Source organism: Rhinoraja longicauda, chromosome 2 (assembly GCF_053455715.1).
Source record: "Rhinoraja longicauda isolate Sanriku21f chromosome 2, sRhiLon1.1, whole genome shotgun sequence".
Taxonomy (NCBI): domain Eukaryota; kingdom Metazoa; phylum Chordata; class Chondrichthyes; order Rajiformes; family Arhynchobatidae; genus Rhinoraja; species Rhinoraja longicauda.
Genome location: NC_135954.1, coordinates 92598504 through 92623418, shown reverse-complemented (window position 1 = coordinate 92623418; position 24915 = coordinate 92598504). Strand labels below are relative to the sequence as shown.

General features: G+C 45.8%; 2 protein-coding genes across 2 annotated transcripts in view; one reads left to right on the top strand and one right to left on the bottom strand.

Moving 5' to 3' along the window:
- LOC144607370 (WD repeat-containing protein 48) overlaps window positions 1–16498 on the top strand; it is a 112765-nt gene extending 96267 nt beyond the window's left edge. Inside the window, exon 20 of the transcript XR_013549096.1 lies at window positions 16350–16498. The gene's annotated coding sequence lies outside the window, so the exon portion shown is untranslated. The remainder of the gene's footprint in view (window positions 1–16349) is intronic.
- LOC144607385 (uncharacterized) overlaps window positions 1–24915 on the bottom strand; it is a 62810-nt gene that overhangs the window by 18283 nt on the left and 19612 nt on the right. The window contains exons 2-5 of the mRNA XM_078424198.1: window positions 20902–21040; window positions 7195–7348; window positions 2130–2361; window positions 1636–1727 (exon numbers count right to left, since the gene is read on the bottom strand). Of these exons, the coding sequence (XP_078280324.1) occupies window positions 1636–1727; window positions 2130–2361; window positions 7195–7348; window positions 20902–21040 (617 nt within the window). The remainder of the gene's footprint in view (window positions 1–1635; window positions 1728–2129; window positions 2362–7194; window positions 7349–20901; window positions 21041–24915) is intronic.

Genomic DNA, 24915 nt, shown 5'->3' with positions numbered 1-24915 from the left:
AATGGCCTCTGGTCTCCTGCCTGCTGATCAAACTATCTGTATTTACTTCAGGGGTGTTAGCACATTGAGCACGCAAAGACAAACACACACCCACACACACACAGGCGCACACACACACAGATGGGGACAAACACGGACAGGCACACATAGACAGACACACACACATACACATAGATGGAGAGACACACACGTAGACACACACACACACAAGTGCACACAGATGCACACACAGACGGCGACACACAGACGCACACACACAGACACACATATACATAGACAGAGACATACAGACATATATCTACATAGATGAGACATACACAGACACAGACATACATACACACAGATGCACACACAGACACACACACAAATGGAGACACACACACACATGGAAACACTCACAGACACCAGACATTCAGGCAAGGAGAACTCTATACAATTTTCTCTTTACCAATCCCGGCTTGGTAGACCAGCACCCTCTGCCAGTTCCATCAAGAGAAAGTGCAGGGATTAGATTACAAACAGTGTTTACAGATCATCCCCCAGAGATTACAGTCATGGATATATATATCACGTTCAAAGGCAATGTAGCCATCTTGAGACTTTTAATTTAGAATCTGAATATTTTTAATGTCCTTATGATCCTCAATCTTAATCCTTAATATTTCAATTAGGTTCCCAGAACATTCCTAAATAACCTCGGATATTTTTCTTCATTATCAGCACCTCTGCCAGGTTCCGATAGAGTTGCTGCCTTACAGCACCGGAGACCCGGGTTCGATCCTGCCTATGGGTGCTGTCTATACTGAGTTTGTACATTCTCCCTGTGACCACGTGGATTTCCTCCGGGTGCTCCGGTTTCCTCCCACATTCCAAAGGTTGTAGGTTAATTGGCTTTTGCAAATTGTAAATTGTCCCTAGTGTGCAGGATAGTGCTAGTGTATTGATCGCTGGTTGCTACGCATTCAATGGGCCAAAGGGCCTGTTTCTGCACTGCGTCTCTAAAGTCTAAAACTATACTGAAGCGTATAAAATCACGAGGAATAGATTGGGTAGACACACAGAGTCTCTTGCCCAGAGTAGGGAAATCGAGAACCAGAGGACATAGGTTTAAGGTGAGGGAGGAAAGATTTAATAGGAACCCGAGGGGGTAATTATTTTTACACAAATGGTGATAGGTGTATGGAATGCGCTGCCGGAGGAGGTAGTTGAGGCAGATACTATCGGAACGTTTAAGAAACATTTAGACAGGTATATAGATAGGATAGGTTTAGAGGGATAAGGGTCAAACGCAGGCAGGTGGGACTAGTGTGGATGGGGCATGGTGGTCGGCGTGGGCAAGTTGGGTTGAAGGGCCTGTTTCCATGTTGTATGTCTCTATGACTAACCTAGCAATTAGATCTTGGCTAATCTCGCCAGCTTCAAATCCCTGACTTAATTTAATTTATTTCGATACCTTTACTGAATAACTTCCATTTACGTAGCCTGTGAGAGCTGGAAAATATAGGTTTAATGAAGCGTTGGCAGACACAAAATGCTGGAATAACTCAGCGGGACAGGCAGCATCTCTGGAGAGAAGGAATAGGTGACGTTGGCAAGCACAGGAGCAGCACAATGATCTGGTGTTGCGCTGTTTACCTCACTCCTCCTCCTCAGACGATCGCGTAGAAGTTCAATCTGCCGCCACGCGTTACCCAAATCTTCCGTCAGCCTGGAGTTTAACAGCAGTGCTGGAATGGGACAGAAACCTGGTCAGCCCCAAGGAATCCAGAGGCATTCCCACCATTTAATCCCTGGTGGGCAGCATGGCCGGGAGTGTTCCCGGTGAGCAGGGCCAAGCCCTCATGTAGGCCCGGCTCGCCCACCGCGGACGTCGACGGGATCTGGGCCGTGAGAGCGAGGAGGGACCCGCGAGCAACCGGCGAGAGCGAGGAAGTCCGTCGGAGAGCGTCGAGCGAGGAGGGCCGTTGGAGAGCGAAGAGGGCCATCAAGGACATGGTAACCCGTGACAATGCACATGGGTACATGTGACAATAAAGTATCATTGAATCATTGAATTGAATCTTCCTCAATAATATATTTTTTTAATAGGAAACAATAGCTTGCATCAAAGCTATGCCTCTGGTACCCACTTTCCATTAGTTGCTCCTCACACCTCTTCTGCATGAGCATCTTCGGACATTCCACTTGGACCTCTCGGGATATGGTCGTCTTGTGGCTCGGGATTGGTTCCTGTGGTGACTCTATGCTCCGCGATGCAGAGACCGGTCTCGCCAACACGTCCTGCCCTGCTTGGTGCAGCATCCTGGGAGATTCCAGGAACGCAAACTGCTGTTCTTCTTTACACTCTGAGAGTTCTATTGTCTGCATAGAGAGAGGGAGAGAGGGAGAAAGAGAGGGCGAGAGAGAGGGGGGGCACAGAGAGAGGGAGAGGGAGCAGGTGAGATAGAGAATGAGAGAGGGAGAGATAAAAGGTAGATGGGAAAAGGGAGAGTAGAGGGCAGAAAGGGAGAGACAGATTGAGAGAGTCAGGGAGGGAGAGAGAGAGAGAGAGAGAAAGATAGAGGGAGAGGGGGAGGGAGAGAGGAAGATATTGAAAGATAGAGAGAGGGAGGGAGATGGGAGAGAGGAGGGAAAAAGTGGGAGAGAGAGAGAGGGAGGGAGGGAGAGAGGGAGAGAGGGAGAGGGGGAGAGAGGGAGAGAGAGAGAGAGAGAGAGAGAGAGAGAGAGAGAGAGAGAGAGAGAGAGAGAGAGAGAGAGAAGGAAAAGGAAAAACACGAACAATATAGAATATTGTGACTTTTTCCTGTCTACCTACTAATCCTTATTCTTAGATGTCATCGGATTCTCAAAATCGAGTTTGATGACAAAAAGACACGGCATGGAAACAGACTCTTTGGCCCACCGAGCTCACGCCGACCATCGATCACACGTTCACACTAGTTCTAAGTTATTCCACTTCTGCACCCACTCCCTACACACCAGTGGCAATTGACAGAGGCCATTTAACCTACAAACCCGCACGTCTCTGGGATGTGGGAGGAAACCAGAGCCCCTGGAGGAAACCCATGCGGTCACAGGGGGAACGTGCAAACTCCACACGGACAGCGGCTGAGGCCAGGATCAAACCCGGGTCTCTGGCGCCGTGAGGCAGTGGCTCTACAAATTCCTACTAGCAAGTTTGTGGCGTCGCCGATCAACAACTTCCAGACAGACTGTTTTCCAGACGGACTTTATTTGCTTGTGCTCAAGGAGAGCAGCACAGTACCAGTTACCGTACCACTCTGAAATTCCACTCTCAATTATCAGCTTTTATACAGGTTTTGATCCTTGAAATCGTGGGTACACTCTAATTTCTTATCACAAATCATAATACATTCTCAAAAACACCAATATCTAATATAACTACATGACATTCAAACCTTTCTTTGTATTTAATTTTAGTAAGGATGTCGTTCAAGAACCTTGTGCTCTAGGTTATCCGTACATCAAAGGATGCCTCTCAAGAACCTTGTGCTGCATGTCAAAGGATGTCCGATGGGGCACCTTGGTCAGCGCAGGTAAGTTGGGCTGAAGGGCCTGTTTCCGAGCTGTATGACTCTATGACTCTGTAACAAAGTGGAAGCAGCTGTTCCTGTTACCTCTATCAAGTCTAGGTGGTACAGTCAGAGTGACAAATGGCTGACTCCACAAGCTGTGTAACGCCACGCTGTTGAATTGAGGTTCTCTAACCATGCATTCCACTCAGCGTGTTATTTGGTAATGAGATGGGTGAGGCTGAATTTTAAAAACAAAACAACTGGTCCTTGTATTAAGAAAAAAATAGTTGGCACCTCATCAGGGATAGCCAGTTTGGTTGGAATCTTTCACCTGCGTAATCCGCACTGCCATCGCCAGTTAAAGAGCTAATTGTGCCCTGTGAAGCATGTTTTATTTGTTATTAATATAAAGCCCCAGGCAGAAGCCTTGGCTGGGGATCAGCCGGTATTAGCCAAACCATAGCAGCAGAAGGAATTAACATGGAGGTGCTAACCCTAGCTTGGGGGGGGGGGGGGGGGGGGTGAAACTGACCACGGTTTAAAGACTGTGAATTCAAGTGAAGCTTGGCACAGTGGCGCAGCGGTAGAGTGGCTGCCTTACAGCGCCAGAGACTCAGGTTCAATCCTGACTACAGGTGTTGGCTGTACCTTCTCCCTGTGACCGCGTGGGTTTTCTCCCACACTCCAAAGATGTTTTGTTTTGTAAGTTAATTGGCTTCAGTAAGTTGTAAAATCGTCGCTGGCATGTTGGATAGTGTAAGTGTATGGGGTGATTACTGGTTGGCATGGACTTAGTGGGCCGAAGAGCCTGTTTCCGCACAGTATCTCTAAAGTCCCCTAGTCGGAGAATGTCTCCTGTTCGGTCCTGAGGGAGCTATGCACCACTGAAGGCATGTTGGCTTTTGAATGAAAAATTGAACACGTGACCATCCACTCACTCCCACCATCACAGAAGCCAGACCTCAGCCAAAGGGTCTTCTCCGGGTGCTCTGGTTTCCTCCCACATCCCAAATACGAGCGGGTTTGTAGGTTAATTGTAAATTGCCCCTTGCGTGCAGACATAGAACTAATGTATGGGGGATCTATGGTCGAAGTGGATGCTGTATCTCTAAACCAAACTAAACTAAATAATGAAGTACCATTTTCACCCTGCGTGTTCCAAATCATTCCCGACTTTGACTAAGAGTTATCAACAAGGGCAAAGCACAGTTTAGATCAGGAACAAGTTAGAGTACTGGGTACGAACGAAATGCTCCGTTCCATCGTTCTGCATGTTTGCACCCCAATGCATTGAGCCCCACTGCATTTGCTGTGCATTCTTCCTGCAAGACACCTTCCATGCGCTGCTACAATAAAGCAGGAAATACAATTCCGCCTGCCTTAAATTATTGAGATCTGCAGGACTACCTGCATGGTGGGCGGTGAAGGAAATGGAACAAGAAACACAGGCCATAGCCTCAGGGGCACATATATTTATCAGGATACAACTTCTATTATTCTAAGAAAGATGGAGAAGGAAATGAAAATCTAGAAGCCTTTCTGCAATTGTAATGAAAACAAAAATGTCAGAAACACTCAATGGGTCAGGCAGCTTCTGTGGGTAGAGAAACAGGTGTGGGTCAGAGGTCCATCAGAACTTGATCTTCGACCTGAAACTTTCACTCTGTTTCAATCTCCATAGAAGCTGAGCGTTCCCAACATTTCCTGTATTTATTTCGGATGTGCAGCATCTGCAGGCTTTTGTTGATCTTCTGCAACCGCGTGTCACTTTGGTCAGACGATCCAAGTGGTGCAGCTCAGTCTTGATCTTCTAACTGACGTAAGGCTGCCCTCAACGGTCTTGCCAATGGAATGGTATTCCATCGGGATCTCCCTTCTCGCCGACATGATCCTGATTATGGAAGGAACTGACACTGGGTGGCACAGTGACGCAGCGGTAGAGCCACTGCCTCACAGCGACAGAGATCCTGACTATGGATGCTGTCTGTGTGGAGTTTGGACGCCCTTCCTGTGACCATGGTGGTTTCCTCCGAGTGCTCCGGTTTCCTCCCACATACCAAAGATGTGCGGGTTTGTAGTTAATTGACCTCTGTACATTGCCCCTGGGGTATAGGATGCGAAAATCGGATACAGGATCGATGGTCGGCGTGGACCTGGTGGGCCGAAGGTCCAGTTTCCATGCTCTATCGTTAAACTCAACTAAATGGGTGGCTGAGGGTCGGTATAGACGCAGTGGGCCGAATGGCCTGTTTCTGCGCTTTATCTCTCTATGATTGTGAGCTATCGAACAGTCATAAACAGCAAACCAGTTCAGCAACATCCCTCAGGGAGAAAGAGAGAACCTTTCTGGAAGAAAGAGCCTGCCTTTGATTCACAAACTGCCCAATGGGCCAGTAAAGTACATCCACAACCTGTGGATGCTCAAAACCGACAAGTTGAATACAGCGGGAAAATCAGGAACATAGAACATAGGACAATGCAGTACAGGAATAAGCCTTTCGGCCCACATGGTCTGTGCTGAACATGATGCCAAGACCATCTCTTATCTACTTGTTATCTAATCTAATTTTATATTTATATTATACACACACACGCGCACGCACACACATATATAAAATCATTTGCATTATATATATAATCTATGTTATACATATAACGTAAATTGTATTTTATATATATTTGTATATATATATAATATAATAAAAACATAATATAAATATAAAATACATTAAATATATAATTATGTTATATGTATAACATAGATGATATATGTAATGTAAATTATATATATAATATAAATTGTATATATAATTTAATTTAAATTTATAACTTAATTTATATAATTTATAATCATGTATTATAAATATAATTAGATATAATATATATATATATAATTTATATAATCTAATATCAAAAAATATACAAGAATAATATAATATGAAATAATATTTATATATAATAATAACAAATAAATATAAATAAAATATAAATTATATATATAATTTATAGGTGGCTAATATTCTTATCTAATCCATATCCCTCCATTCCAGGCACTCACCACCCTGTGTTTAAAAAGCCTGCCCCTCACATCTCCTTCAAACTTTGCTTCGCTCACCTTAAAGTTATGCCCTCACATATTTGATTTTTGCACCTTGGAAAAAAGGTTCTGACTGTCTACCCTATCTCATAATTTTATATACAATGTATATAATGTTACAGAATTAACGGATATTGACTCTGACGTTAGGCCTTAGAGATACAGTGTGGAAACTGCCCGTTCAGCCCACTGAGTCCGCGCTGACCAGTGATCACCACTAGCACTATCCCACACACTTGCGACAATTTACAATTTGTAACCAAAGCCAATTAACCTACAAACCTGTACATCTTTGGACTGTGGGCGGAAACCGGAGCACCCAGAGAAAACCCATGCGGTCACAGGGAGAACGTACAAACTCGGTGCAGACAGCACCTGAGGTCAGAATCAAACCCGGGTCTCTAGCGCTGTGAGGCAGCAACTCTACTGCTGCACCGCCATGCTGCCCCTCACCCCACCTTCAACTCAACCGACCTTTGTATTTTGACCTCACGCACTGATTGAGTGGCAGGGGTACTGGAGCCAGCCCTCAGTCGCAGGGTGTTGGAGGAAGCATCCTACCTGTGTGTCGGGCTGACCGTCTGAGCAGGGGTGTGAGCGGCCAGGGCCAGTGAAGTCCGTCTGAGTGCTGGTTGCAATAAGGTTGCAGTGTGCCCCTGAGCTGCTGAGCAAGCGATGAATCTCCAGCTGCTGAGCCTTTATGGTCCGTTCTAACCTGGAAAGGAGAATCACCGATTAAGTGATTCGCTTCATGCGATCAGACTTTTCCGTTCCACAAAAACAAATGCACAAAGTGCTGGAGTAACTCAGCGGGTCAGGCAGCATCTCTGGAGAACATGGACAGATGATGTTTTGAGTCGGGACCCTTCTTCAGACTGATTGTAGTTGGGGGGGAAGGGAAGGGTGGAGGGGAGGGGAGGAATCTGGAAAAGAGGTGGGGGTAGGATAAAGCCTGGAAGGTGATAGGTGGAGATAGACAAAAAATGCTGGAGTAACTCAGCGGGTCAGATAGCATCTCTGGAGAGAAGGTATGGATGATGTTTCACATCGGAACCCTTCTTCAGACTGAAAGTAGAGGGGGGGTGGGGGGGGAGGACTACAGGTAGGAAACGGCCGAAACAAATCAGGATCGCCAAGAGATGGAAGGTTGAACAGGTTGAAGAAGTGTCCTGACCCAAAACGTCATCCATCATTTTTCTCCAGGGATGCTGTCTTGACCCGTTGAGTTACTCCAGCACTCCTTTGGGGCTATCTTCGGTATAAACCAACATCTGTAGTTCTTTGTTTCTGCATAGTTATAGATGAATGTTTTTGAGACTGGAAGTCTGTAACAAGTGGAGCACCATATGGAGCAGTTGGTGCAGGGACCTATGTTGCTCACGATATATATATATATATATATATATATATATATATCTATCTTTATAAAATCCTTTGCACAAGAATGTCGGGGGTCTGATTAGTTAATTTGAAAAAAACATGAAAATCGGTTGATTCGCAGACAGCAAGGAAAGTTGTCTAAGGACACAGTGGGACTGGGATCAGCTGGAAAGTTGGGTGGAGTAATCCAAGTAAGTGTGAGGTAATGCACTTTGGGAGATCAAATTCTGGTAAGATGGATAGAGTAAACAGCTGGGACCTTAGGATCGTTGATGCCTCAGGAGAGGCCAGGGCATGCATGTCCATAACTCCCTCAAAATGGTGCCATACGTGGGTAGGGAAGCGAAGAAGGTATTTTGCAATGATCTGAATTACTGTCAAAACACAAAGTACTTGTTCTGTAACACCAGGAAAAGCGCTCAACCAAAAAAACCAAGCCCAATGCCGAAGTAGTATCTAAACTACCTATACACATGCTGACAAATACACCAAGATAAATGTTTAACCAAGAAACCCAATCCCATTGCCACATGAGAATCTTTACACAGTTAAATTATGGGACAACAAAACCCAAGCCTGCAGATGCCAGTACATCATTGGTGTTATCAAGTGGGCACCTCCCTTTACTGGTGTTTGGTTAAGTTAGGCCCACGACACCTCGGGAAGGCTCAACAGTTCGTTCTAGCGTCCCAGAAGCACCTGGAATGAGTTGCAGAGAAGGTGATGGAGGCAGATACAATTGCAACAGTCTGGTTGCATTCTGGAATCCACCGCCTGCCCGTGTGGTTCAGGCAGATTCCATTGTTGCCCTCCAAGGAATTGGATAAGTACAGACCCTCCAAGACTTACACAATAGGCGAATTATGTCAACTCGCACTTACGTAAAGAATTCCGTCCTCAGTCCCCAGTGCAATCAAGGTGGTTTATAATTTCCACAACACTGTACGATAAATCCATAAGTTCTCGGAGCAGAATTAACCCATTCGGCCCATCAAGTCTACTCTGCCATTCAATCATGGCTGATCTATCTTTGCCTCTCAACCTCATTCTCCTGCCTTCGCCCCATAACCCCTGACTCCCGCACTGATCAAGTTACATCAGAAACAAGCCTGCAATGGCGACGGTGCTTACCCAGAAGGCTGTGCGAGGCAGAAAGTGCCCCAGGCGCCACTGAAACAATTAATACCCCTAGTGACAGGCACAGAGTCCTGGAATAACGCAGGACCAGACCGCATCTCTGGAGAACATGGACAGGTAACCCTCTGGTCGAGACCTTTCTTCAGACTCAGTGAGTTATTTCGGGCATGGGATGGGGATGATGATTTCCCATCTATGCATTCTAATATCTGTGCCTGCATGTGCATGTTTGAATGTGTGTTTGTCAGTTCATGTGAGCATCTGTGTATGTCTGTCAGTGCATATGTGAGAATGTGTGCAGGTATCTATGCTTACACCAATGCTTGCATGTGTGCACCCCAGTATATATGTGTTCAGACATGTGAGTGTATGCACCAATATATATGGATGCACATGTATGTGCATGTGTGTGTGTGTGTGTGTGTGAATATATGTGTGTTCAGAATATGTATTTGCATGCCAGTATATATACATGCACACGTATGTATGCATGCCAGTATATATTTATGTGTGTGTGTGTGTGTGTGTGTGTGTGTGTGTGTGTGTGTGTGTGTGTGTGTGTGTGTGTGTGACTGCGCACACAAATATAAGGTGTTCTTAAGGGGTTGGAGAGGCTAGATGCGGGAAGATTGTTCCCGATGTTGGGGAAGTCCAGAACCAGGGGTCACACCTTAAGGATAAGGGGGAAGTCTTTTAGGACCGAGATGAGAAAACATTTCTTCACACAGAGAGTGGTGAGTCTGTGGAATTCTCTGCCACAGAAGGTAGTTGAGGCCAGTTCATTGGCTATATTTAAGAGGGAGTTAGATGTGGCCCTTGTGGCTAAAGGGATCAGGGGATACGGAGAGAAGGCAGGTACAAGTTACTGAGCTGGATGATCAGCCATGATCATATTGAATGGCGGTGCAGGCTCGAAGGGCTGAATGGCCTACTCCTGCACCTATTTTCTATGTTTCTATGTATATGGGAGCCTGTAGATGGTTTCCTTTAGCTCTGCTAGCCAAGGACATTCAGAAAACTGGGTGGAAGCTGTGCATATGGATTAGGTCAGAAATCGGCTGTGATATTGAAGGGCAGCAAACACCTAAAGGGCTGAATGCTCCCCTCCCCACCCCACCCACCCCATGTCCACTCTAATTTCCTGACTCTGTACTTTTCTGAAACATTTAAGACAACAACCCAGTAGCCAGACACTGTGAACGTCATCGGGCAGAAATTAATCTTCCTTTTCCTTCTCCACTCCACCCTATCATATTACTGGCAGTATTAAATCCGGGCTCTCTTCCAGAAAACAGCCCGACTTGTTTTGATCTAGTCAGGGCTGACATTGTACAGTGAGGGCACCACATAAATCAAATGTGTAACAACAATGGCCCCAGAGGGCCTGTATCCGCCCCTGGCCGCGATAGACCACACTCAGGCCGATCAGTGGGTTGAGTTGGCTCCGCGAGACTCTGCAAGCACACAAGAAAGCCAGAGACAAAAGCTAGAAGAAGCTTGAAAGGGCATAAAGTGCTGGAGTAACGTACAAGTTCATAATAAGTCGTAGGAGCAAAAATTAGGCCATTCGGCCCATCAGATTCCTAGAATCGAGTCATCTAAGGCGGCAACGTGGCGCAGCGGATGAGCTACTGCCTTGCAGTGCCTCAGCGACTCTGGTATGATCCTGACTAAGGGCGCTGTCTGTGTGGAGTTTGTACATTCTCCCCGTGACCACGTGGGTTTTCTCCGGGTGCTCCGGTTTCCTCCCACATGTCCAAGATGTACAGATTTAAAGGTTCATTGACTTTGGTAAAATTGTAAATTGTCCCTAGTGTGTCGGATAGTGTTAGTGTATGGGGTGATCGCTGGTCAGCACAGATTCGGCGGGCAGAAGGGCCTGTTTCCACACTGTATGTCTAAAGAGTCTATTCTGCCATTGAACTGTGGCTGATCTATCTTTCCTCCTCAACCCCATTCTCCTGCCTACTCCCTATAATCCTTGACATCCTACTAATCAAGAATCTGTCAATCTCTGTCAATATTCAAAATACGCAATAGCTTGGACTCCACCACCATCTGTGGCAATGAATTCCACAGATTCACCGCCATCTGACTAAAGAAATTCATCCTCATCTCCTTTCTAAAGGTACATCCTTTTATTCTGAGTCTCTGCCCTCTGGTCCTAGACTCTCCCACTAGTGGAAACATCCTCTCCACATCTCCTCTATCCAGGCCTTTCACTATTTTTATTTGGTAAGTTTCAATGAGGTCCCCCCTCATCCTACTAAACTCCAGCGAGTACAGACAGGTACAGTGCTGTCAAACTCTCTGCAGGCCAGGTTCACTGGAGAACACGGATAGTTGACATTTCAGGTCGGGACACCTTCTTCAGACTCAAAACGTCACCCATCCATGTTCTCCAGAGATGCTACCTGACCTGCTGAGTTACTCCAGCACTGTGTGTCCTTTTGTGTATCTGCAGTGATACATCTCTACAATTGGAAGCAGCTTGCTTGTCATTAATAAGGCTGAGCTTCTACCTAAACGCTACTTTCTTATTCTAAACCCATATCCCTGGCTTTGAAAGAATTCCTTTGTGGCACAAGGAGTGAGCTACTGAGTGACACTAACCATCGGCGAGACCAAGCGTGGAGTCGGTGACCGTTTCACCGAACACATGCAGCTCAGTCTGCCAAGGCCCACCGGATCTCCAAGTTGCTAACCATTTCAAGTCCCCTTCCCATTCCCACACCGACCTTTCTGTCCTGCAATGCCAGAGTGCCGACACACGCAAACTGGAGGAACAGCACCTCATATTCCACTTGGGTAGCTTACAACTCAGCAGTATGAACGTTGAATTTTTCAATTTTAGGTAACTAACTAAATAACCCCCACCCCTTCTTCCCCCCATCCCCTTTTATTCCCCCATTCTTCCCTGTGCCCCAATGGAATTCGCATCTATCTCTCCCCTCCCCCTCCCCTTCCACCCACATTCCATCCTCTGGCTTCACAATTCACAACTCTTCCATCCTTATGTCTCACAGCTTTTGTCCTTTCATCTTTGGCCTTTGTCCAACCATCTGCCTCTCAAAAACCACACCCACTTGCATCCACCTATCACTCACTCGCCAGGCTTTGTCCTGCCCCTCCTCACTTCCAGCTTTCTCCCTCCCTCGCAATCAGTCTGAAGAAGGGTCTCAACCCGAAATGTCACGTACCCATGTTCTCCAGAGATGCTGCCTGACCCGCTGAGTTACTGCAGCACTTTGTGTCTTTCCTTGGTGAACCAGCAACTGCAGTTCCTTATTTCTACATTCCCAAGAGAATGACTTGAAAGGGTCTGGGAGTCGTGTGTAATACCTCCCACATTGCTCTGGTTTAATGGGTCTAGTGGTCTTTTCCAGTTGAATGCATTGACAGAGGAGAGGGATGAGCATCACTAATGTAAAAGATCCATGGATAATCACCTCCACGTTAAATCAACTACTTTAAAATTATACGCACTGCTAGTTGAAACTCTGGTTGCCTAAGAACAGCAGTGCTGGTTTCCATGGAGACAACAACACACTCAATCTGTTCTTCCAACCGATGAGGACAATATCGTTTCAGGGAATTGCTGTGCAGTTGTGGGGAGCTTATGCTTTTGATATGAAGGTCAAATGACTACTCACGCACCTCTTACTTTTTTAAAGATCATTGCTCCATAATTCCACTTCAATGAAATGAATAACCACAAATGTCATTCAAACTTTCTCTCATAAAAGGCTGAAAAACAAGCCTCCCTCGGTAGAAATAATTAAAGCTCACGCAGTGTTGTATGCTTACACATTTCTCCATTCCACTTCCCTCCGTCCCCTTCTGTCTACATTCTTTAAAAACAAAACAAGCCCTTCGGCCCACTGAGTTACACTGGTCCATGCCAATTACATAATTCGTGCACACTAGTTCTACGTTATCCCACTTTCGCATCCAACACACTAGCGACATTTTACAGAAGCCAATTAACCTACAAACCTGCAGGTCTTTGGAATGTGGGAGGAAACCAGAGCACCCAGAGAAAACCCACGCGGTCACAGGGAGAACGTAAAAACTCTGCACAGACAGCAGCCGAGGTCAGGATCGAACCTGGGTCTCTGATGCTGTGAGGCTGCCGAGTTCCTCCAGCTGTATGTGTAGGAAGGAACTGCAGATGCCGGTTTAAACCGAAGACAGACACAAAAAGCTGGAGTAGGGTCTCGACCCGAAACGTCACCCATTCCTTCTCTTCGGAGATGCTGCCTGTCCAGCTGAGTTACTCCAGCTTTTTGTGTCTGTCCTCCAGCTGTATGTTCCTTGAGACAAATGGTCTATTTCCTTCAGCACTGAAAGGTTTCTGTGATCTCCAACAGATGTCAGGGCTCAAAACACGTGCAAGTCTGCCAATAAACTGAGTCCGTTAATCATGCTACTGCAAGCGGCCTCTGCTGACGAGACCATCAACACGTGAAGAGATGTAACACAAACATGTCTCCACATCAGAAAGCAGAGTGAAAACATTAGGGGAGCCACTCCAGTGTGTACATTCTCCCAATTCATGCTCGGACGAAGCCAACTACAAACGTATGATTATCATCCCGTTTAGTGAAAAACAAACAGAACGAACCAGCAAAAGCAACGGAAATTTCATGCATTACACAGTATTTACATCATAGAGTTGAGCTCATTGCGGCTACACCTCTTCAACTCTGCAGCCAATAAAACTTCTTCAGAATATTAGGGTAATTTGGTACATCTCCAATGACTCTCGCTAGATTTCCACATATGCACCATATAAAGTATTCTATCGGGATGCCAAACTGCTCGGTCTGGCAACCGCTCTGCTCAAGACCGCAAGACCCTGTCATGGGAAAGATGTTGTTAAGCTGGAAAGGGTGCAGAGAAGATTTACGTGGGATGTCGCCAGGACTCAAGGGACTTAGAATCATAGAGTCAGACAGCCATGGAAACAGGCCCTCAGGCACAACTTGCCCATGCTGACCAACATGCCCCATCTACACCAGTCCCACCTGCCTGCATTTGGCTCATATCCCTCTAAACCTGTCCTATCCAATAACCTGTCTAATGTTTCTTAAATGTTGCGATAATACCTGCCTCAACTACCTCCTCCAGCAGCTCGTTCATTACACAAGAACCCCCCCCAATCCTCCTGCGCAACAAAGGAATAAAGTTCTAGCCTACTCAACCTCTCCCTATATCTCAGGCCCTTGAGTCCTGGCAAAATCCTCGTAAATCTTTTCTGCACCAGCTTTCCAGCTTAACAACATCTTTCCTGACAGGGTGACCAAAACTGAACACAATACTCTAAATGTGGGCTTACCAATGTTTTATACATAATATTTTAAAAGTGGCCTCGCCGATGTTTTGTAAGTGGAGTGTATTCCATTGGGGAGATGCTCTGGGTCGGCTGCGGGAGGTACCCAGTCAGAGGAGAGGGACGGAGAGCACACAGGCTGGTGTAGAGCAGGGGTCGGAGTGGTTGAGCCGGCAGAGTGGGCCGCTGGAGGCCCTGAGCAGCCTGGGACTCTCCTAGATCGGGAATGGCTGCAAGTGGATGAGTGCGTGGATCGGACATGGCCTGCAGCATCGCAGGGCAGCGGAGCAGCGGTGGAGGACATTGAAGTCCTCCAAGTTAAAACTCCCAACATTAAAAAAAAAAAATGGACGGCACGGTGGCGCAACGGTAGAGTTGCTGCCTTACAGCACTTGTAGCGCCGGAGACCCGGGTTCGATCCTTACTACGGGTGCTGTCTGTACGGAGTTGGTACTTTCTCCCCATGACCTGCGTGGCTTTTCTCTGAGATCTTCGGCTTCGTCCCACACTGCAAATATGCACAGGTTTGTAGGTTAATTGGCTTGGTATAACTGTAAATTGTCCCTAGTGTGGAGGATAGTGTTAATGTGCAAGATTGTGCCTAAAACATGGCAATAGACAATAGGTGCAGGAGTAGACCATTTAGCCCCTCGAGCCAGCACCGCCATTCATTGTGATCTTGGCTGATCATCCACAATCAGTACCCCGTTCCTGCCTTCTCCCCATATTTCTTGACTCCGCTATCTTTCAGAGCTTTATTTAACTCTCTCTTGAAAGCATCCAGAAAATCTGCCTCCACTGCCTTCTGTGGCAGAGAATTCCACAGGTTCACAACTCTCTGGGTGAAAACGTTTTTCCTCCTCTGTTCTAAATGGCCTACCCTTTATTCTTAAACTGGGGTCCCTGGCTCTGGACTCCCCCAACACTGGGAACATGTTTCCTGCCTCTAGCTTGTTCAATCCCTTAATAATCTTGTATGTTTTAATGATCCCCTCTCATCCTTCTAAATTCCAGTGTATACAAGCCCAGTCGCTCCATTCTTTCAACATATGACAGTCCCTCCATCCCGGGAATTAACCTCGTGAACTTACGCTGCACTCCCTCAATAGCAAGAATGTTCTTCCTCAAATTTGGAGACCAAAACTGCACACAGTACTCCAGGGGTGTGGTCTCACCAGGGCCCTGTACAACTGCAGAAGGACCTCTTTGCTTCAATACTCAACTCCTCTTTTAAGGGCCTGTTTCTGCACTAACTATAAACTAACCTAAACTAAAGGGTGCTTGAAGGGTACAAGATTGTGCCTAAAACATGGCAAATGTTTTATACAGACTCAGTGTGGTCTACTGTCTTACACTCTTGTACTTAGTATGATTGTGCTTAATGCATAGCAGGATTGTCACTGAAATACATGCAAAAAAATAATTTCACTACACTTAGGCACAGGTAACTATAAAGTATCATTGATCTATTGAACTTTGCTGGTGAGCTCTCTCTGTAGATGGTGGATAGACTTTGGGAAATTAGGAAGTTTGCAGCATCAATTTATTTAACAGAGGCCTGTGTCTCAGTATTGATGAGATCTGCTCCTTCTAAAACTTGATAATTATTATTTCAGGGGCTCTTGCGGGAAAAGAGAGGCTGATTGTGATGTGAAATAGTTTTTTAGGTTATGGTCATTTGTTTCCATTCTCGGGGGAGGCAATAACCAGGGACCATAAAAAAAGACAGACTCTGCTCAATATGATATTGGCTAAATAGGTTTTACTGGAGACTATCGTAAGAATATGGGACACCACCACAAACACTGATTCAAGAGTCTGAAGAAGGAACCTGACCTAAAATGGCACCTGTCCATTCCCTCCACAGATGCTGCCTGATTCGCTGAGTTTCTCCTCAGAAAAGCCACCAGCATCCACAAAGACTCTTCACACCCCTGCAACAGTCTGTTCGAACTCCTTCCATCGGGCAGACGATACAAAGCCTTCTACGCCCGCACCTCCAGACTCAGGAACAGCTTCATCCCCAGGGCCATAGCTGCTATGAACCGGTCCTGCTGAGCCGGATGGTCACATCGCACAGTGATCCGGCACAGATCTACTTGCACTTTATTCTGTCTTAAAACTGTTACAATTTGTTTCGTTGGGTTGTTGTTGTTTAAATTAATACTGACTAGCTAATTAAATTATTGCATCATATGGGAGGTGCATTCCCAATCTCGTTGTACCCCTGTACAATGACCATAAAGATATATTGTATTGTATTGTATTGTATTGATTTGTTTTTTACTCTTTTTTATAGTTTGCAGCATCTGCAACCTCTTGTGTCTCAAGCCACCCACGGTGTCAATCCAATGTCAAATGTCTCCCATAATGAAAACTCTTCCAATAATGGCAACATCCCGCAATGGCATCAAAGCCTAGCAACTCTTGCATATGAACTCAGAGGGCTGTTTCTATGCACTATGTACTTAACCAGGGATTGAAGTTACGTATGGCAATAATCTTACTGAATTGTATGTAAAAAGAGAACTTAACTGTACCTTGCAACACATGATAATAACAGAACCATTGAACCATTGAACAAGGAACTGCAGATGCTGGAATTTTGAGCAAAATACAAAGAGGTGGAGGGACTCAGCTGGTCAGGCGGCATCTGTGGAGAGAATGGACAGGCGACGTTTCGTGTCGGAACCCCTCTTCAGACTGACTGATGGGCAGGACAGTTGATATATTATTCCAAGAGGAAAAGTAGGAGCCTGCAACCTGCAGAGCTGACATTCCACTGAGCGGGAAGACTTTTCTATCTGAACTGATCTCTCCGCGAGATATCAATCCCCAAGCTGCCAGCATAACTATTATTATAGATTCTTTGTACTCTGCTAAATCTAACCTCGCTGGAGATGGGAACAATACATCAGGAACATGCAGTGCTCATTAAGAAGCTTTTAATGGATCACGCCACCAGCAAGTTAAATCAACGATACTCTTCTGGTTCTTGTTGAGCGGCTATTCTTTCTGCGATTGAATAAACGTCATTTAGGCTTAGGTTTATTGTTGTAACGTGTACTGAGGCACTGTGAAAAGCTTTCTTTTTCATGCTATCCAAACAGATTAGATATATCATATACAAATGCAATCAAGTCAAACTCAAGTACAATAGGTAGAGCAAAGAGAAAGATACAGAGTGCAGAATATAGTTCTCAGCATTGCAGTGCATTCCAGAGACAAAGTCCAATGTCTGCAGTGTGGTAGAGGTGAATCGGTCAGTACCCTAGCTTATGGAAGGACCGTTCAGAAGCCAGATAACAGAGGGGACGAAGCTGTTCCTGAGTCTGGTGGTGCGCACTTTTGAATCATCTGCCCAGCCAGAGCGAGGAGAAGAAGGAATGGCGGGGGTTGGACAAGTTTTTGATTATGTTGGTTGCTTTTCCAAGGTCGCGTGAAGTGTAGATGGAGTCAATGGTGCGCAGCAGTCCCATAGACAAAGTCCAATGTCCAAAATGAATCGGACAGTACTCTAGCTTATGGAAGGACCATTCAGAAGCCTGATTACAGAGGGGGGAAAGCTGATCCTGAATCTGGTGGTGCACCATTTAAAGCTTCTATACCTTCTGCCAGACGGTAGCAGGGAGAAATAGAAATAACAAGTCTTTTAATACGTTGGCTGCTTTTCTGAGACAAAGTGAAGAGTAGATGGAGTCAATGGTAGGGAGTCAATGGTAGGAAGTCTGGTCCGTGCGATGGACTGGGCTGCATTCATTTTTGTACGGACTCCTTGTCCAACAATCAGTGAAGCCCATGATACTTCACCAGTTAGACACAAAAAGCTGGAGTAACTCAGTGGGACAGGCAGCATCTCTGGAGAGAAGGAATGGGTGATGTTTCGGGTCGAGACCCTTCTTCATAATGATTGAACCCGGGACTCTGGCAATGTGAGGCACCCACTCTACCGCTGCTCCACTGAGCTGCGCTAACTAACTCCAAGAGATTTACTTTACTGAAAAGGAAAGTAAAGTTACATGGATCACAATAGAAGTTGGAATCCTAATCATCTCCAGGTCTCTGGTGAAATATGTAAGAAGGAACTGCGGATGCTGGTTTAAACCGAGGATAGACACAAAAGGCTGGAGTAATTCAGCGGGACAGGCAGCATCTCTGGAGAGAAGGAATGGGTGAATAAAGAAGGGTCTCGACCCGAAACATCGCCCTCTCCATAGGGAGTTTGTACGTTCTCACCATGACCGAGTGAGTTTTCCATGGGTGCTCCGGTTTCTCCCACATCCCAAAGACGTACAAGTTTGTAGGAGGTTTGTAGGTGGCTTTGGTAAAAATTGTCACTTGTCCCCCCCGTGTGTAGGATAGTGCTAGTGTTAGGGGTGGTCGGTGGGCAACGTGGGCCTGTTTCCGCGCTGTATCTCTAAAACTAAAACTATAAACTAAATATGCTTCTCCAAAAAATGCGAAAAACCTTTATGAATCTTTGCCAACAAAAAAACATTAGTCAGCTACTGGGAGTTAAACATTAACAATAGGAGTCCAGCACTGCACTGTTTCTAACCATGAGGGAGGTGAATGAGGACAGGATAATTCAACAGCTTCATCAGTGAGGTGAACACAAGCACAGTGGGACATACAAGGTATTGGTGAAGATAATGATTTTCTCTTCCTTTTCATGTGGGGAAATCAAGAACCAGAGGACCTAGATTTAAGGTGAGGGGGGAAAGATTTAACGGGAATCTACGGGGCAATCTCTTCACTCAGAGGGTGATGGGTATATGGAACGAGCTGCCAGAGGAGGTCGTTGAGGCATGGGGATATAACAGCACTTAAAATACATTTGGACAGAGAAATGGATAGGCAAAGTTTCAAGGGATACGGGCTAAACACCGGGAAAATGGAACTAGCTTAGTTGGGGCATCTTGGTCAGCATGGACGAGTTGGGGCAAAGGACCTGTTTCCAAGCTTCATGACTCAAACCTCTATGTACTTATGGAGAACCTCTTACTGTGAATTTCTATATTTCTTCTTCATTTTCCCTTCAATTTCTTTTTGGTGGATTCAATATTTCTCCCACTTTTTAAGGCTGACTTTTTAACGTTTCACATCAAGACTTTCTCATTCAACTTAATACTGAGCTAAATTTCTTGGGGTTAGTCATCGTTGGTTGATCGCCCACCCAACCCCCAACTCGTTCTCATTGGGATGCATTTTTGCCTGGGGACTAATTTCCCTGGGATAAAGGAGTTTGAGGGGTGACCTTATGGAGGTTTATAAAATCATGAGGTAGATGGTCACAGTTTTCCCTGAAGGAACATAGGTTTACGGTGAGAGGGGAAAGATTTAAAAAGGGACCTGAGGGCAACTATTTTCACACAGAGGTTTAGGTTTATTATCACATGTACTGTGTAGTTTAGTTTAGTTTAGAGGTACAGTGCAGAAACAGGCCCTTAGGCCCACCAACCAGGGTTCACCCCGTTCTCTAGAACTATCCTACACTCTAGAGACAATTTACAATTTTACCGAAGCCAATTAACGTACAAATCTGCACATCTTTGGAGTGTGGGAGGAAACCGGAGCACCCGGAGAAAACCCATTCAGATCACAGGGAGAATGTACATACTCCGTACAGACAGCACCCGTTGTCAGGATCGAACCTGGGTCTCTGGCGCTGTAAGGCACCAACTCCACTGTTGCGTCACTGTGCTGCCCTACTGAGGTACAGTGAAAAGCTTTGCTTGGCATGCTATCCAAACAGATCAGGTAGGTACCATAACAACATTTAAAAGATGTTTGGACAGGTTTGGATAGGAAAGGTTTAGAAGGATATGGGCTAAATGCAGACAGGTAGGATTAGTGAAGGACTTTATTCCTTGGAATGCAGGAGGACGAGGGGTGAACTTATAGATGAGTACAAGATCAAGAGGGGAATGGATAGGGTAAATGCAGTCTTTTGCCCAGGGTAGACAAGTCAAGAACCAGAGGACATAGGGTTAAGGTGAGAGGGGAAAGATTTAATAGGAATCTGAGAGGCAACTTTTTCACACATAGGGTGGTGGGTATATGGAAAGAGCTACCAGAATAGGTAGTTGAGGCAGGTACTTTAACAACATTTAAAAGACATTTGGGCAGGTACATGGTTAGGAAAGGTTTAGAGGGATATGGGCCAGATGCGGGCAGGTGGGACTAGTGTGGATGGGACATCTTGGTCAGCATGGGCAAGTTGGGCCAAAGGGCCTGTTTCCATGCTGTATTATTTATATTCCATACATACAGATATACCATACATTCAGATATACCACGTTGGTTAGTGGAACGAGCTGCCAGAGGAAGTAGTAGAGATGGGAGCAATTACAAGGTTTATAAGACATTTGGTTCAACTGCGAATTATCCGCTTAATCCACTCTCCTGCCGCTACTCACCTCCACTTGATTTTCAGCAGATTGGCAACATCAGCACAAAGTGGGACCACGCCTTTCCGGGAACTCCTGACAACGAATGCCACGGCTTTGGATGCAATTTCTTTATCTTCGTCACCACCATCTAGTTCTGAACCGCTTCCTGGAAGGAGAGAATTAAGAAACAAGGGGAACGTCAGTAACAACTTATTCACTTCAGGCTGTCTGGAGATGGAATTGCTAATGACTGATTATCACTAACCCACGCATTTGAAGTGTCAAGAGGAGTAACTCCAGAACCATGTTCACAAGGTGCAATTTCCCAAACTTAAATAAGACATCACTAGAGAATGGTCCTGACCTACCATCTACCTCATTGAAGACCCTTGGACTATCTTTAGTCAGACTTTACTGGTCGTTATCTTGCACTAAACGTTATTCCCTTTATCCTGTATCTGTACACTGTGGATGGCTTGATTGGAAGACATCTATAGTCTTTCCGCTGACTGGAAACAAAAAAGCTTTTCTCAGTACACGTGACAACAATAAACTAAACTAAACATGGCATCTGAAAGAAAACAATTCGAACCAGGTCTTCCTCCATGTGTCACAGGGAGCGTCAGATTACATTTAGGCTCAGGAGTGGGATAAGCAGACAACCTTCCGGCTGACTCACCCAAGGTTGCTAGCACTGACTCGAACACTCGAACAAGAGCAAACCAAACGAGTAGCCTTGCGGGTTGGAGACCCTAGGTAGGTCCAAATAAAAACGCAAGTATCTCCTAAGTAGGAAACTTGGGCTCAGATTATGAGCTCCTTGAGAATGAATGATTCATATTTTATCATCACATGTGGCATGTCATAGTTATTTGTTTTGCACACCAATCACAAAGTATAGAGTGTGGAAAAAGTGTTCAAGGTAGTCCCAATGGTCCCTCTTTGTTCTCTCAGCGGCCCCACGTCAGGTTCCTCTTTGTTCTCTCGGCGGCCCCCTCATGCCGGGTCCCATTTTGTTCTCTCAGCTGCGCATCCTCGACTGATCTCTGGCACCCACCGCGGGCCTGTCCAACCTCCGGCGCTCACACGGGCCCGTCCTCGGCCGCCCGCCACCGAGTCCTCTCTTGGATGGTTCTACAGCGCTCGACACTCCTCAACCAAAGACTGAAAGCAATGCTATTGCAGATGGATTACTGCAATCAGTCAATAAAACCACTGACAATGATCCCTGAAGGCATCCCAGTTGGACAGAAGAGTTACTTCCAGCATAACAACAAGTAACTGAGTGGAAAACTGGCCAGCTGAGTCCAATCTACAGAAAGTGAAACAATTCCATTCTGGGCCATTCACCTCCCATCATCCGCAGAGGGTCAGCAAATTGTTGGATGGAGTTGACGACCATGAGGCATTTCCTCCTCAACACCCGTCTCATTGATGCTCAGTTTGGATTCTGCCAGAACCACAGCTCCAGATCTCGTTGCACCCCTGGCCCAAACGTGGACCAAGATCTGGATTCCAGACCTGAGGCGAGAATGACTCCCTTGACGACAAGGCCACATCTGACCTGGTGTGGTATCAAGGAGACCTGGTAGGATTGATGTCAATGGGCATGAGGAGAAAGGTTCCACTTGCTGGAGTCATGTAAAGGAAGATGGCTATATGGCTGTTGGAATCCAATCATCTCAGTCCATGGGCACATTATAGACAATAGACAATAGGTGCAGGAGTAGGCCATTCAGCCCTTCGAGCCAGCACCGCCATTCAATGCGATCATGGCTGATCACTATCAATCAGTACCCCGTTCCTGCCTTCTCCCCATACCCCCTCACTCCGCTATCCTTAAGAGCTCTATCCAGCTCTCTCTTGAAAGCATCCAACGAACTGGCCTCCACTGCCTTCTGAGGCAGAGAATTCCACACCTTCACCACCCTCTGACTGAAAAAGTTCTTCCTCATCTCCGTTCTAAATGGCCTACCCCTTATTCTCAAACTGTGGCCCCTTGTTCTGGACTCCCCCAACATTGGGAACATGTTATCTGCCTCTAATGTGTCCAATCCCCTAATTATCTTATATGTTTCAATAAGATCCCCCCTCATCCTTCTAAATTCCAGTGTATACAAGCCCAATCGCTCCAGCCTTTCAACATACGACAGTCCCGCCATTCCGGGAATTAATCTAGTGAACCTACGCTGCACGCCCTCCATAGCAAGAATATCCTTCCTCAAATTTGGAGACCAAAACTGCACACAGTACTCCAGGTGCGGTCTCACCAGGGCCCGGTACAACTGTAGAAGGACCTCTTTGCTCCTATACTCAACTCCTCTTGTTACGAAGGCCAACATTCCATTGGCTTTCTTCACTGCCTGCTGAACCTGCATGCTTCCTTTCATTGACTGATGCACTAGGACACCCAGATCTCGTTGAACTCCCCCTCCTCCTAACTTGACACCATTCAGATAATAATCTGCCTTTCTATTCTTACTTCCAAAGTGAATAACCTCACACTTATCTACATTAAACTGCATCTGCCATGTATCCGCCCACTCACACAACCTGTCCAGGTCACCCTGCAGCCTTATTGCATCTTCCTCACAATTCACACTACCCCCCAACTTAGTATCATCTGCAAATTTGCTAATGGTACTTTTAATCCCTTCGTCTAAGTCATTAATGTATATCGTAAATAGCTGGGGTCCCAGCACCGAACCTTGCGGTACCCCACTGGTCACTGCCTGCCATTCCGAAAGGGACCCATTTATCCCCACTCTTTGCTTTCTGTCTGTTAACCAATTTTCTATCCATGTCAGTACCCTACCCCCAATACCATGTGCCCTAATTTTGCCCACTAATCTCCTATGTGGGACCTTGTCGAAGGCTTTCTGAAAGTCGAGGTACACCACATCCACTGACTCTCCCTTGTCAATTTTCCTAGTTACATCCTCAAAAAATTCCAGTAGATTTGTCAAGCATGATTTCCCCTTCGTAAATCCATGCTGACTCGGAACGATCCCGTTACTGCTATCCAAATGCTCAGCAATTTCGTCTTTTATAATTGACTCCAGCATTTTCCCCACCACTGATGTCAGACTAACTGGTCTATAATTACCCGTTTTCTCTCTCCCTCCTTTCTTAAAAAGTGGGATAACATTTGCTATTCTCCAATCCACAGGAACTGATCCTGAATCTATAGAACATTGAAAAATGATCTCCAATGCTTCCACTATTTCTAGAGCCACCTCCTTAAGTACTCTGGGATCCAAGAATTCCCCTGAGTATAGAAGTAGGAATGTCTGAGTATAGAAGTTGGGAGGTCTTGTTGCAGTTATATAAGATGTTGGTTAGGCCACATTTAAAATATAGAGAGCAGTTTTGGTCACCATGTTATCGGAAAGATGTTATCAAGCCGGAAAGAGTTCAGAGAAGATTTGCAAGGATGTTGCCAGAACTCAAGGCCTGACCTATAGGGACAGGTTGTGCAGGCTAGAACTTTATTCCTTGGAGCACAGGAGGATGAGGGGTGATCTTATAGAAGTGTACAAAATCATGAAAGGAATAGTTCGTGTAAATGCACGGATTCTCTTGCCCAGAGCAGGGGAAATCAAGAATCAGAGGACATAGCTTTAAGGTGAGGGAGGAAAGATTTAATAAGGAACCTGAGTGGTAATGTTTTTTACACAAAAGTTGGTGGGTGGGGGGTGTATGAAACGAGCTGCCAGAGGAGGAAGGTGCTATCACAATGTTTAAGAAACAATTAGACAGGTACATGGATAGGATAGGCTTAGAAGGATATGGCCAAGCGCGGGCAGGTGGGACTAGTGTAGATGGGACATGTTGGTCGGCATGGGCAAGTTGGGCTGAAGGGTCTGTATGATGTTATGATGGTACCCTAGACTCAATTAACCAGCATTTATTGCCCTTCGCTCATTAGCCCTTGAACTGAGAGAGCAGAATAATCAACCACTGGGTCAGACGCAGGTGACGCCAAAACCTGGCACCTCGTGCATGTGGGATCAGTAGACTATACTTTGCTAATCGAAGGTG